Source organism: Pleuronectes platessa, chromosome 13, assembly GCF_947347685.1.
Source record: "Pleuronectes platessa chromosome 13, fPlePla1.1, whole genome shotgun sequence".
Lineage (NCBI taxonomy): Eukaryota > Metazoa > Chordata > Actinopteri > Pleuronectiformes > Pleuronectidae > Pleuronectes > Pleuronectes platessa.
Window position 1 is genome coordinate 13285284 of NC_070638.1, and position 15506 is coordinate 13300789.

At 39.8% G+C, this 15506-nt stretch overlaps 2 protein-coding genes across 2 annotated transcripts; both read right to left on the bottom strand.

The window, feature by feature from the left end:
- Positions 1 to 890: 890 nt before the first annotated feature.
- Positions 891 to 10715, bottom strand: LOC128454541 (mitochondrial coenzyme A transporter SLC25A42). The gene is made up of 8 exons (XM_053437960.1): positions 10351 to 10715; positions 7042 to 7196; positions 6678 to 6789; positions 6496 to 6521; positions 6080 to 6246; positions 5566 to 5682; positions 5044 to 5195; positions 891 to 4796 (listed from the first exon to the last, which is right to left on the bottom strand). The coding sequence occupies exons 2-8, from the start codon at positions 7120 to 7122 to the stop codon at positions 4471 to 4473; spliced, it is 981 nt and encodes a 326-aa protein (XP_053293935.1). The 5' UTR covers positions 7123 to 7196; positions 10351 to 10715; the 3' UTR covers positions 891 to 4470.
- A 786-nt stretch (positions 10716 to 11501) lies between these two features.
- Positions 11502 to 15353, bottom strand: armc6 (armadillo repeat containing 6). The gene is made up of 8 exons (XM_053437812.1): positions 15224 to 15353; positions 14890 to 15031; positions 13884 to 13969; positions 13216 to 13786; positions 12948 to 13093; positions 12741 to 12872; positions 12458 to 12595; positions 11502 to 12365 (listed from the first exon to the last, which is right to left on the bottom strand). Exons 2-8 carry the CDS (start codon positions 15008 to 15010, stop codon positions 12153 to 12155), a joined length of 1407 nt encoding a protein of 468 aa, XP_053293787.1. The 5' UTR covers positions 15011 to 15031; positions 15224 to 15353; the 3' UTR covers positions 11502 to 12152.
- Between the last annotated feature and the right edge of the window lie 153 nt (positions 15354 to 15506).

Below are 15506 nucleotides of genomic sequence, written 5' to 3' on the forward strand. Positions count from 1 at the left end.
TTGTGTCCTGATAAAACACAGACACCTGAGCCAGACCAACAATATTTCTCGGACGTCAGTATATTACAAACACACGTTTGTTTTATTTTCTCTAAATCTAGATAGATCTAAATCTGGTCTCAGACACTCTCTTTGATTTAATACTATCATCCTGTTAAATGAACTGGTTTTGATGGTTGGTTTGTTTCCTTCTTCAGTTTCTCGCTCAGTTTCACGTGTTACGTTCACGGTCAAGTTCAAAGCGCCGCTGGGCCTCAGGCCTGAGCAGCTTCTGACCGAGCTCACCACTCAGAGCGGGGCTGCAGCCCCATCTGCCGGCAGCATGAGCAATTACAGCCGGAGCGATTCAATCATTCGTGAGGATGGAGCGTCCTCCACTGGTCATCGATTGTCCCTACACATGTTTCCAGTGTAGACAAAGGCAGTGAAGAATGTGCATGATCAATTACAAACACATTTAAAAAAGCTACAATGGATTGATAGACAACAAATACAAAAAATATAATATTATGTGTACTCACTGACTCACTGATCTGTTTTCATAACTTTCTATATATGTTCATACATAAATTATAGATTAATATCAATATTTTTATATAAATACAAAAACTACTACTTTAATTAACTTGTGTAGCGATAGATAGATCTATATTTGGATCATGTATTTTTTCATATAATTACATTTTACTTCAATCATACTTTTTGAAGTTTCTTATTTTTTGTCACCATCAAAAGTCAAGTTTAAAAAAAAATTCAATCACTTTTAAAATGATGAGCGTCCTTGAGGCTCACACTGAATATTTATTTACATTTTAATTCCAATGAAAAAAACTACTCCACAGACACAAGCCATTCAGAGCCATGGAGATCAGTGAAATAATCAGAAAGTGTTGTCGACATCCAGTTTATTTAAGAATTTCATATTTCTAAACATTCCTACAGTTTTACCATGAACACTACAGACTGGACACAGGGTGTCGTATTAGTAGGTATGTTTACATTCAGTTGGCACAAACCACTAGGATTTACAAGGCAGTCATTATATCACTGCTGCACTGGATCAAAAACACACAAGATGATCTGCTGGAACATGTCAATACAATTGCATTGTACAAACAATGTGCTTGATCGGAGCAAATAAAATGACTTGCTGGCCGTTTGTTGTTGTTGTAGTGTGTCAGTATTTCATCTCATTAAGCCACGCTCTGGTCCTTCACAAAGATCATACTTTTATTTTGAAACAAATACAAAACATAAAACTTTTGGCATTTAATGATTGTCTAGGTTAGTTAGACTGTATGTATAATACTATATTTTATCATTGTGTCTACCTGTCTCCTTGGATTTAGAGGTGGGGAGTTAATTTTACAATTCTCTTAATGCCATACCATATAAATCAAGGTACAAATAGATATTAAATCCTCCCTTGTTCCTCAAATCAGTTCCAAAAGGGTTGTAATAGTTTGACATCATGTGTCCCAGAGTCGAGAATCGCACATCCCACCCATGTGCAAGGCAGTTTTTAAAGTTTTACAAAAATTCCCATACGAAAAAATACACCTGAAGTTTTACATTCAGTCACAGGCGTCTAACAATCAAACCACCTGCTGCTTCTTCAATACTTGAGAAATGTCAAAACCTAAGGCCAGAAAATGGAAGCAACCTTCACAAAGGTTAGTAGGAGTAGCTCAGTCAGAGTAAAAACATGACTATTACTCACTAGGCACTTAAGTGTCAGTAACTGTCCTTCACTCGGCTTCAGTCACTGTATTCTTTCCATCCAACACTTGGAAACATCTGTTCAGAACATGTGAAGGCTTCAAGCCGTCTTCCACCAAAACCTTAATGACCATTTCCCTCCTGCTACCTCAGGTTACAACTAAAGATAACAAAAGACTAGACTTGCATCAACTGCTCTTCTGTTAAACATTTCCCCTAAACCTGATTCATTGGTCAATTAGGAAAACAATCACAGCTTCGATGAACAGAGATGAGAGGGGGCTGGTCAGACAGACGCAGTTTTGAGGAGGGTTGAGAGTTTAATGAACGAGTTAACAGAGCTACTGAATAGAGATGTTGTGAAATTCTACTGTATCGCAAACTGTTAAGTACTAAAGGTGGAAGATGAATGCTTGGTTTGAAAAGTTAATTAGTTTCAGATTTTAAGCATTCATTATTTAAATTAAAAAAAATAATCACAACAGTGGTTTTAGAAACTTTACGTGACAAGAATCATTCTGGTACTTGTGTAAATTTTTTAACATAACTTTGAGATTATTGAACTTTTTAAAAAGGGAGAAAAAAAAACTATTTGCTGATTAAATATGTGCAAACACAACTTTTTGTTTCAAACATACTTTAAAACATCTTGTGAGGTATGTGTATGGTGGTTAGCAATGTTAAGGCATTACTCTGGACTTTACTAACTATTATGGTAGTTTCTCTGGTGACTTTTAGGAATAACGAATAATAAAAGTGATCATATATTTTATTTAAGAGTTAAACAAATTTTGTATTGTTTTTTTCTTTTTTAGACTAAATGTTTAGTGTTTTAAAGATAAACTTTCTGCTTTAAACGTCCTGACCTCTGCTCCACTTGGCTCAACCTCTCTGTCTCAGTGGTTAAGGTCTAAGTATAGAAACTATTGACACTGCTAATGACTGGAGGCCTGCATCAATACTGCTGAAACTCACGTACACACAAAAAGCTAAACGTGCACTGAGGAAAAGTACAATATAAAGAACATTGAAATATACTGAATTATACCTGTAACAAAACAAGCTCTTCACTGTGTGTGTGTGCATATTTCCAGTCAGGTTTTCAGTTCAGTAGCAAATACCGATCTACACCGCGAGTCCACACAAAGCACAAGTTATTGTTTCAAGGACCAGTTAAAATCTGAACCAGTGTCTTGTCAAGATTTACACAACTCAAGCTTGAAATGGCAGCAAGTTCCTCAAGCGATAGATGCTTCAGACAACATTTGGGTACGGTATACAGAACTCCAATGTTATCGCCCGTTAATTCCTCTGAAACAATACCAACAAACACCAAGGATTAGAAGAAATACCTCTTACAGTGCTACAACAATATTGAGACATTGTAAACATCATGTGTTATCTGCAGGGCTGCTGTATCAGATCACATTAGTACACGTGTTCCTCCTTCACTGGTGATCACAGGTCTGTAAAAGGACCCATCAAACTGTCTTATGTGCATCACTTGAGACTGCCTGTCAGTTATTTTTAGCAACAGACTAACATGTGTTGATATGTCAGACAACCAAACTGTCAATCACTTTTGAAAAAAACTAAACTAGAATGGCACTCAGTTGAGCGCATAGCTTCGCCAAGGGATAATTCCTGTATCTGCCTCTTGGTCAGCATTTGGCCAAAACTATTAACATACAGGGGCAGAAAAAACCTACCCCCATTTGAAACTATATTTTATTCTGGATTTCCAGATATCAGTCACCCTAAATATTATTTTTTCCATCAAGATCCATGTCTCAATCCCTGGAAAAGGGGTTCAAATATCAGCAAAAGTCTTATTTCGCAATGTTTGGGAAAGTGATTTAAAACAGGTCCTAGATCTGCCTCTTTGTCTGGAATAAAACCAACATGTTTAGTTCAGTGGTTTTTGTGTGATCCTTCTACCAAACATACAAACAAACAAACAAACAAAACAAATGAACGAACAGTGAGGGATGAAAACATAACATCCTTGGCAGAGGTAATAATAGGGGCACTTTTTATACGTTATAACTTTTGGCACTGGCATTAAATATAGATGTCTGATGTCAGTGCAGAAGCTTAACTCAAACTAAAAGTCTGCGAATTAAGTTTCACATTAAAGTTTTACATTAAAGATACTTGACTCAGAAATTTAAACAACTTCAACTCAAACAATAACTCATTATTCCCTGTCAGTAAAGATCCTGCTACCTCTGTGCAAGTTTTATCTCTTTTGTGCTCATATGTACTAACATCATAGCATCTTGAAGCTAGCTCACATCCTAACCTTTGGTATGATTCCATAAAAACAATGTACACAAATCAAAACAAATCTTAAAAGGGCCCAATTTACTCTTATCAAACCAAATGGTTGTTAAAAGTCAGTAGGAAATGAGTGGCAGCCTGCATTGCAATTGAGGGTGTCGGTTTGAAGCAGACAGACAAGGCAGTTGACTTATCAGTGTGTGTGTGTGTGTGTGTGTGTGTGTGTGTGTGTGTGTGTATGTGTATGTGTATCTCTGAACTCTCTGATCGTTAAATACACTCACAGGCCTGGTCCACAAGGGGCACAGAGCGTAATAACCTATCAGCACCCACACACATAAAATCACTGAGCATATTGCACTTAGATGTACACGACAACAGTGTGTACAGGTACACAGTACCACGTCGGGCTGGGCGATATGGAAAAAGAACATTATCACTATAATTATTTTCATATCAGTCGATATGCTATTATCGAGACGTGTAGCCCATCTGATGCAGCTTCCTCAGCAGAATCTGAGTAAGGTCAAATGTCGTGAAGCTGATCCCCACTGCAACAGGCCCCTTCACCCAGTTCATGCTGAGACCTTTGTAGAGTCCGCGGATGACCCCCTCCTCGGACACGATCTCCCGCATGGTGCCCAGGATGGTGCCATACGTGTGACCGGTGACTCCCGCAGTCTGCATGCGCCGTCGTACCACATCCAGGGGGTAAGACGCCGACTGGCCAATGAGACCCGCACAGGCTCCAAACGCCAGGCGCTCGTACGAGTAGGGGAAGGGGCGGCCGCTGCGTTCTACACGGGAGAGGAGGTTGTAAAGGAGTTTTTAAAAATTCACGTATGCAACATAAACATTCCAGCCGCTTTCAGACACCGGATAATCTCTTGACATTATCAAGAGGGGCTCTATGTGAGAAAGCAAATGTCCAAACAAGAGGCTGCAGAGATGTTCTGGAGTTTCTCCTGCCGGCCCCCTAGTAAAAACTCCAGAGAATGCAGCTTAAGGGATAGTAGATAAATGGAGTTAGTGTTTGTGAATTACCAGCATGTAGCTTCTTCAGTGTCTCATAGGTAAAGAAGCTGAGGCCAGCATAGGGAACCACACCCAGTATGGTGGGTGCAAAACCTCGATACAGCGTCTTCAGGCCCTCTTCTCGAGAAATCCGCACAAACACATGCAGGATATTACTGTACCTAAAAGAGAGGAAACAAATACAAAGTTTGAATTTTTTTTATTGCAGTTGGATTAAATTGGGCGAGGTGCTGTGCAACAAAAAATCAGTTTGAGTGAGTTATTTTGGAGGCTTCACCCACTTCAGTTATGTTTTTGTCTAAAGTCATCAGTGTGAGTGAAAAGAGCATAACCCCTAACAGATTTGTTGTGATGATTATCTAAAGTTTTACTGAATACATTTTATCTGTTCTTTGTCTAGTATCATGACTTTTCACCTGAATATTAAAGCAACACAAACACACACAAATTGACCCCCAGAGCTGTTTGGCTATTGTCCCGGTCAGTGTAAGAGTCCTAATATTTACTGACGATGGGTCAGTATACACTTACATTTCCTTTGGTGTTACGGCCATCCTAGCTCGCACCATGTCCAGAGGATAGGTCAGCATGGCCGCCGTTGTACCGGCCATAGATCCGGCCAGTAACCTTGGTATCGGAGGCAGGACACTGAAACAGCCAATGTGCGTCAATGTTGAGTTGTTTATGCTTGAGACGACATGAAGAAAATCTTGAAAAACATGGGCATTGATTGAATCCCTAAAAACTCATCACTTTCTCAAGATTACAGGTTTACATTTTTCCACCTTGAACTCTACACCATTAACAGGTTTAGTGTTTGCGGATCTATAAATATGCCCCACCTCATTCTTTACCCCCCCCCCAGCTGCTTGCCTGTAACCCTGATGCTGCTCATCAATCACACGGCTTGTTTTCTCCTCTGCTAGATACTGTCTGTCACACTATTACAAGTGGTAGTATTGGAGTAATCCAGGCATACACGTTTGAACCTGAGACCAACTCGGAAGAAAAAGAAGTAAATCTCCCGGTATAAACTGACACGTACCTGCCCTGAAAGCCATAGTAGCTTCCCAGCTTCCTCTTGTACTGCTCATGAGCACAGAACTGGATGGCAGCGTATGGGATGACTCGCACCATGGTGGCAGAGTTCCCCCTCCACAGACTGAAGAAGCCATCCTTTAGGTAGGTGCGGTATATCAACCTGTATGCCTCCTGAAAGTCAGTGTGTACACATAAACACATACTTTACATTCTTACTTAGATGGAGCGGATAATAATCTATGTTAGTTATGGCACAAATCTGTATGTATGTGTCTGCAAGTTATTTTGATCCATTAATTAATTCGATTCAGAAACTATGCTAAATACAGTGGATGTGATTCAACTTATTGCATGTGACTAAGAACCAGTTCATTGTTTTAATAAGCCTTTCACATAAGATGTTCCTTAAACCAAACGTACCTTGGCAGAGAATCTTTTTGACGACACTGAAAAACAAAACAACGTACAATATAAATTACATACACAGGGATTATTTCAAATGGTCCACTTATTGTAGAGCAACGAAAGCACAACCCATAGAATTTAATTTGGGTCATTTGTAATCTTGAAACAGTTTTAGCTCAACCGTGCGTCCAACTTACCTTGGAAGATGATTTTAGTCCTGTCCAATGGGGCGACAGCGGTCTTGGCCAAAGCTCCTGCTAAAGCCCCTGAGAAGAGCGAGTTGAGGACAGTCCGAGTCTGCATCAAGCCCTGAGCACAGAAGGAGGAATTTCTTTTAGGGGTCACCAACACAGACACAGTGAATCCTGTGACACTGTATCCTCACATGCACAAACGTCTTGATATGCTGTTGATCATTGAGCTGGCTTTTCAATTGGATATTGTTAATTGAGCAGCTCAGTCCAATTCCCAAATTAAATTTACAAAGCAAAAAAAATGATTCTGTGAACTTTCTTCTCGGGTGAATATTTTTCTTAGAGTGTAAAGAAAACATTAGCTCACTTCTGACTGACTGGAGGAAGCCAGGGGCAGCACTTCTCCTTGTGTAAGAGATGCCCGTTGTTCCTGGACTCCATTCCCCATTCCCGAGGACTACGCACAGCTGTCACTGAGCGCGCTCATGAATTCATCCACAGGACGGGCGGCGACACCAGGCACTGGGAGCAACACAGACAAGGAGAGACCTAAATGAGGATCAACAGTCTCTTTATATACAATTTGAAGCTGAGCAAGACATTCCGGTGGCTTGGTTTTGACTCTTGAACCTTTAAGAACCTTAAGTCAAGTATGACTAAAATAAACTAAAAGCATAGTCTACAAAACAAGATCAATTGATTTTAAACTCTGGAGCGACTTCATCTTGTTTTCTTGTGCAAAAAAAATCTGATCTACTTTTTGTTACTTCGCATTTCTCTGCTGACTTCATCTGTGTCCCGTCAGCAAGTAAGTTATCCTTCAACAAGAAAGTGTAAATAACCACCTTGAGTAAATGGTTACCTGGAGAATAATGCAGTCACCATACAGTTACCGACTGACACACCTATAAAGGTCATCTGAGCAGCAACTTAGCAAAACAAAACTACGAGACCACCATTGAAGAGTCTCCCTCGCTAAAATATCAGATTACAGTGTTTCCACATCTTTGAACAGTCACAACAGTGTCTGAGCGAGAGCAACACCAAGGGCAATGTCACTACCCTGACAAGACAACAAGATGTCTACTATGTTTTTCAATGAGCTAATCATTTTATCAGACAAATCAGCTATTCATGTAACCTTTAACCACAATGGGCTCTCTGGTTCAATGTTAAATAACCCCCCCCCCCCCCCCCCCAAAAAAACGTTTCACAATCAGTCACTGTTCAAAACCAACACATTTTAAATCACAGTCACAACAAGATAATAATATTCTCCATGCCTGATTAACATACTATTTACTTTTTTAATTCAGCATTTTGTAACAAATAAACAATGTAAACAACTGAATCTGTGTTCAGAATTTTGTGTGGGAAGAAATACATGTGTTTGAGATTGAGTTTATAAAGCAGCGTTTTCCAGACTTTGTTTATGTCTGCGACATAGTCAAACATTAAAAATGTTATCTTACTTTTTTAACTGCTTAATATCATAACATTGTGCATTATAATCCAGTAAACAGACATTACTTTGACTTTAACACAAACTGTTTGATATATGTGCTTGTGAAAAGGGATAAATAAGCTTTTAGGCGTTTACAAAAATTATTCAATGTGCAGCCATGGAATTATGTCATCCTAGTTTTATTACTTCACTAAGCTGGTGTTATACAGCACCTCAACTGGTGACTATTAAATAATGAACATTTGTTAAATAATCACATGTTATTGGAAAAAGATCCACTCAGAAATCCCAGAGTTCCAGGAAGTGAACAGTGAGGAGAATCAAACAAAGTGAGATGGGGGGAGATAGTCGAGAGACAAGAGAGCAAACGAGGAGTCTGCGGAAAAGCCATGTTGTCAAGGGCAACCAATATTGGCATAGGTACAATAGGGCTTCAAACCAAATGACCATTTTAGACCCTTTCACCTCACCCACTGTTCTCACCCACATCCCTCACCCTTCCCCACAGCCCCCTTTCCCCTGCATATCACTTTACGGTTCCTTGTTCTTGAAGGCCAGCTCTGATTGGTCGCCTCACGTGTCATCTGTTATTCAACACCACATTCCCATGCTACACAAACACACAGCGTCCCTGTGGATTAAAAGTGTTACATACATAGCAATGTCTTCTTGTGTTCTGACCTGTGGTTTTAAGAAACTACTGTGACCAACGTGTCCTTTCAACTGGTTTACCTAATGACCATTAGTAAATCACCAGTGTACCAGGAAACTGGGAGGTTTCAGACTGGTTAGTATCAATAATAACTGACAGTCACCTTTAACATGTGTGTGTTGAGACTAAGTTTGGGCAATATGTCAAAAAATTATACCATCAAGTATTATATCAACAAATATTTGACTATTTTTTATATTGGTATTGGAAGTGAAATTTATTAAATAACTAATTTATGCTTACAGCAGACATTTTAAATTAGGTTACAGCTCAACAAAAACTTTATGGTGCACCCACTGTCTAGCATGTGAGCCCATTGTGTATTCATGTCTTGCACAAGTTGATCCTGAGATCACCTGAAGTCTATCGTGACCTTTTGCTCTACTCTGGTTTAACTGGGTTTGTCCTTTGTTCCAAGAACTCAGCTGATTGACACAGCACCCTAACCAAACACCATACTATTTCCTCTCCAAGACATTTAGGATGCAGCCTATAAATCACACCTCTACAGATGATATGTTCGAGACACAAATACACCCCCCCCCCCATCCCCCCCAATCTTTTCACCAGTGTCTATTTGTTGGTTTGTTTGTTTTATTAGCAAGATTACACAAATGTAAAAGGTGGATTACCATAAAACTTGGTGGAACGAAGTAGTATTGGTCAGGATAGAAACAATAGCATTTGAATGCAGATCCCAATCATAATGCGGATGCAGGGATTTATTGTATCACTATTTTTTATAATTTGCTAGATCGGTAGTTTTTCTAAATTTTCCTTGATTTCTCAGATAATCATTTATAGATCTTGGTGAGGAAAGGCATGAGTGTTTGAGGGGCTGATACTTGTGAGCGTGTGCAGCTTCGTGCAGATCAAAATTTAAATCCAGATGTAGTGAATTTGGTTTCATAAGGAGTCTTTTGGGTGAGAGTGCCATTCTAGATGATAATATTGTATTGCCCAGCTCTAAAAGATTCAAGCTGGGTGACATAATAAAAAGACTAACCAATACATTTTTAATGAAGAGCTCCATTAGAAATGCTGCATTTGAAATGCTTATAGTAAATGTTGTGGTCGGATCTAACCATCATTTGTGTGTTGTTTGGATTATTTTGTTAATAAATTAGTTTAATTAATACAGAATGAGGAAAAGATGCCCAGGATGAGTATTTCAATATATATGTATATACCAACAGGTTTTATTTATCATGACAAGAAAGAGAGAGGAAGCAAACCATCACATTTAACATTGATGTTTAATAAATTTGTTAAATATTACATTTACTGTCGATTTTTTTTAAGTTAGTGCTAGTCCTTGGATTGTAAGTCACAGTTGTGTACATTAAACTGGACACAGTATAAGAGCAAGGTTACAGTTCAGTGAAGAAGTGCACATTCATCAATGATCGAACAGTCTCCAGGCTTCTCTCAGCAACAGACCTGACCAAACTTACCAACTCACAAACAAACACACAGTGACCTGTCAGTGCTTCTCTTACCTCACACAGTCTGACACCGGCTCAGACACATGCGGTCTCCTGCTGCTTAGATATCCCGAGTTATTCCAGAGGGACCGGTTAGCAGGTTCTTGTTCCTAAATTCGCCAAATTCCAGGTTAAGTAACGTATGCTAGCTGTTAGCTTCTCCGCTACACTAACGTTATTATTGGTCTAGAAATTCAGCTGTGTCGCCATTAAAAAAAAAGAAAAAGTGTCCTGTCGTTAAACGCTGCTTCTTCTAAACCCGTAGGAGATTTGTTTGCCCAACACAGACTCGGGGGGGCTGACATCGTCCATGCTGCTCCGACAGCTGCTGTCACCGCTGAACGCTAGCTCCGCCACACTGAGGTCCGACAAGGACAAGCGCCGAGGCATTGTGGGAAATGGAGTCTGAGGGGAGGCGTGCCTGGATAGGTCGCTTACAGGGGCGTGAGCAGGAAACTCCCCAGAGTTTAAAAGATAATGTATTTATGTTGTGGTTATATCTTTTGGTTTAGTTTGTGAAATGTTTTTTGTTTGCTGTTATTTTACATGTTAGTAGCATGTTAAAAATAATCACCTTTAATGGATAGTTCACCCCAAAATGAAAATCCAGTAATCATCTACTCGCCACTTTGCTGATTGAGGGGTGGGTGAAGTGTTTGAGTACGCAAAACACTTCTGGGGTTTCAGGGGTAAACAGTGTTGCAGCCAAATCAAATACAGTTGACCTTTTTTTCAAACCAAAAAAAAAACAGAAACAAACTAAATCCCTCCACACTGCCCCTGAAGTATCCTCTGATATCCTCCTCCAGAGCCACGTTAGTCCATGGATCACAACTGACACTCAGAATAAAACGAGGTTTAATGTCCTCGTTTCTACTCGGACTAACAGACACTTGTTTTTTAAAGGTTTGGAAAAGTCAGTCCCCAGTTACTTCGATTGGATTGGATCTACAACGCTGTTTACCCCTGAAACACCAAACCTCCCACCCCACCATCAGCAAAGTAGTGAGCAGATAATGAGTGAATTAATATTTTAGTTTGAACTACCCTTTTAACATGTTTTGATCTTGCGTTCATATTTTTTAAGATAACTGATTATAAAAAATACACTAGAAGTAAATTTAGATCCAGGTACAACAAATCATGATATACACACAGCCACACAGTAATGTGAAGGTTGAGTTTTATCATAGTCAAGATACAAAGTCCTCCATTACTGGTCTAAATATCAGAGCCTTCAGCTTTACAAAGTAAGCACGCATAAAGCCCCAAAAAAAGGAAATATTTTGTTATAGTGCACATAGAAGGCATTAAATACACTTCAAAGTCTCTGTCAACATAGGAATGCAATATGCCCAAATTACAATGCAGTTAAACTATTTGCATGGCAGCAAATACATTTGTTTACCCATGGTTTGGTCATGTTTACATGTATCGCAACTTTCTGAAAATGAATATTACATTTATTAAATTTGAACAAAATATTAACAGCAAACAAGACAAGTACATCAGAACTACAATGGCCTTTTCCTTTTAATCGAAAACAGCAAAAGGACTGAAAAAGTAAGAGATATATATATATATATATATATATATATATATATATCTTAATAGCAATAGATGTGGAACTGTTGACTTGGTTGTTCGAATAGCTCACAAGCATTTTCTACGACTATTCTGAAAAAATGTGTCTATTTAGGTAGCTGTATCTGTTTGCTATATGTATACAATCATTCTGACATGATTCCTTCTTAACAATGTATTTCAGGTTATCTAATTGTCAGAGTGGAGGTATTCAATGATGCTCTCCTCTTCTCTCAGTCTTTAAGGCTGCCATGTTTGCCAGTCCACAGCTCTCGCAGCTCCACCTGGCATCCCAGATCTCTGAGGGCTGCTTTACCAAGATCACCACAGTCCTGATGGTTCTTTACTGCCTGAATAATCAGAGCCTCTGCTCCCATCTCCAGGATTGGTTGTGTGTAGTTCTGCATGCGTGACACCATGTTTCTCAGCAGATTACAAGCCTGTTTCTGATCATAAAGAAAGGAAAACAGAGACAGAGTTAGCGCAAAGTCACAGTGCCTCTTTCAAGTGAGCCTATCAATTAATGAGAGCATATTACCTGCACATTAACAGACTTTGTATGAGCCTTCATGGCCTCCACCGCAGCCAAGGCACCTCCATTCTCCATGATGGCCTGGCAGTTTTCTGGTTTGCGCAAAGCAAGAACAGAGAGGCACGCACAGCTACTTTCACACACCTAAAGCAAAACATGGACAAAAATGTTTTTTATAGCAGATTTATATGTATTTGTACGCAACAAAAAACAATCTATGATTAAAAATGTATTTACTGAGTCCACGGTTAATTATCTATCAAATCCATAAGTATGACATTAGACTCACAGCTGGGTTGCTGATGTGTCTGTTCATGGCGATAACAATGAGCTGGACTCCGCCTGCATTCACAACAGCATCTTTTACATCGTCGTTTCCTGCTACAGCTTTTATTGCGTTCATGACCTGCCGAACCAACTCCTGCAAGAGGGAAACAAGTTCAGTGAGCGGAACACAGAAGTTGAATGAGTTTGTGCCCCTTGTGTTTTACAATACCGCTGTCTCGTAGCTGTCTGCGAGCAGTGTCATCATGAATTTCAATCCTCCCATGTCACAGATGTCTTGACAGAACTCATTCCTCACAGCCAGACGGGACAAGGTTGAACAGATCTCAGCCAGAACAGAAGAATTATCGGGGTGAGCTATGAGGGAGGAATGTGAAAAATAAAGAAGTTACAATCATGAGATCAGACTCTGATTAAGAGAAAAACTTGGTAGTTTAAGTTATAAAGATAACCCCCTCTAATGAGCCAGCCTGTCTTACCTTTTGCAGCCTCGATTAAGACATTCAGTCCCTTGTTCTCAAGAACAATACTCTTGGCATGTTCATGAGCATTCCCAAACGTAACTCGGATATCATCATCAAAGGTCATGACCCTGAGAGCTGCAGAGGCCTCCTTCAACACCTCTGCACATCCTCTATGTTGTGTGACGGCAGTGGTCAGCAGGGGCAGGACTCCGCCTTTTACCAAATCCTGCCTGTTCTGTTCATGCTTCAAACAGCAGTGACGCACAACGCAGATGGCTACACATGTCACAGAGGAATCTGCCTGGTATCTTTTAAGGGCGTCCAAAAGAAACTTCTTGCCCTCCGCATCCAACAAGTCTGGCTGTCCATCTGTCAGAGCAGCCAGAGCGGAGAGAGCTGCCAGCGCAGCCTCTCGCTCCTCTAAACTCTTTTTGCAGTAGCAGAGGACAATGGGGTAGGCGTCTTTTTGGGCAGCTAGGTACCTCTGGGCAAATCCAAGTAAGCACTGTTCAGTGAAGCACTTGAGGTCTGATGTCCATTCCATCACTCCGGAAGAGTCTTTTCCAATTCGGAGAGAATCCAAAGCCTGCAAGTGATTCGATTTGTTTACCAATTAAGAAATTGTTTGCAATTGATTTTCAAAATAAGCAGTTTCTTTCTTTACCAAACATGCCAGGGCTGACCTTTAAGACCTCATGCGTTTTCTCTTCTGGGTTCTCATCAGATGAGGCAGTGGGTACAGCTTTGAGTATGCAACTGAGGTCCACGCCTGCATCCACAGAGGAGAATTGGGTTAATGCGTTAACACACAATACAATATCAAGTATAAGACAGGAAAGGTTGAGATATAAACATAATTTGTGTATATATATATATATATATATATATATATATATATATATATATATATATATATATATATATATAAATAAAGCAACTACCAACTCAATAGTGTACAGTAACCATGACAAAAGGACTTGTGAACACAGCCGGGAGGAGTGTGATACCTTTTTCAAAACTACACGCTATGTGGAAAATGATAACAACTTGAATGTAAATATCCAATCAGGCTCAATGCAGTCTATTTTTTGTGTGTGGGTCACTCATTCAAGACAGACGTCAAGTATGAAGGAGAGAAATGATTAGTGTTTAATACTTCAACTTAAATTCCCCTTAATAGTAGATCGATGTTTGTTAGGCCACTGAGAGGTTGACCCAATTATTCGTTCAACTACTGTTGTCATTTTTGGATTACAAGCAATTTAAAGAATTGCAAAAACAGTTTATATGTATTAATCTTTTTGTTTACCTTTACTTCAGACTCAGAGGTCCTTAACAGTATGGAAATATAAAATAAATAATTACAGAAATACACGATAAAAGAAATACAATCATCACACTATGCAAATTCTCAGGGATTAAAAAAGACAAAGACATTTGTTACAGTGTTTCCAAAAAGATGAGTGTTGTCTCAGTTCATGTTATTCCAATATGAACATTAAGGATCAGACCTCAAGGCACCGGTTTGATGGGTAGCTAGTGACCACTCCTCTGCCATGATCAATAATTCAGCAGATATTATGATCTGTCCATCGTTGATTTCCCTTCTCAGTCCGTGCAAGCAGAGATGAACACGCTAATATTGTGCAGAAAACAAAACTGTACACGAATCATTTCTGTGACATTTACCCTGAGAATCAAACTGCTCCACAGCATCCCTCAGGGCCTCGTCCGGCTCCATCTCGAACTCCTCCATGTTTTCTCTGACCGCGGCGTCAAACGTCTCCTGGGTGATCCTGCGTAACGACATCTTGCCTCCTGGTTTAACAGCCTGGAAGAAAGCGTGACAAAGCTGTTCTCAAAAGATGAGGAAGACAAGCTAGTGCTGGCTACAGTTAGCATGTAGATATTGCCTCCTTTGGTTGACTGTCGCTGCTGACATGTGCAGTGTCTTCTGCGTAACGTTATTCTAATATTTCCACTAAATAAAACAAACGTAAGAGACACACGTGTAGGCACGTACCTGCTATCTACCACCGCCCAGTGTCACACTGCACCACTGTTATGAATAAAGAGACCAACGCTGTCGATTTACGCATATTACGTAGTGACTTGTTCTACGCCGGTCGTGATAAGGGGAAACATTTAAGTGAATAGCAAACTCCGCAAAACAGTCCCACCCGTACATTGGCTCGGTTAGAACATAGACTGTGACACTAGTTCCGGTTTTGCTCGAATTCAACGATATTAGTTCTAGCGGTGAAATAACGTGGAGATGAACGCATATAAGGAAATGACAACATGTT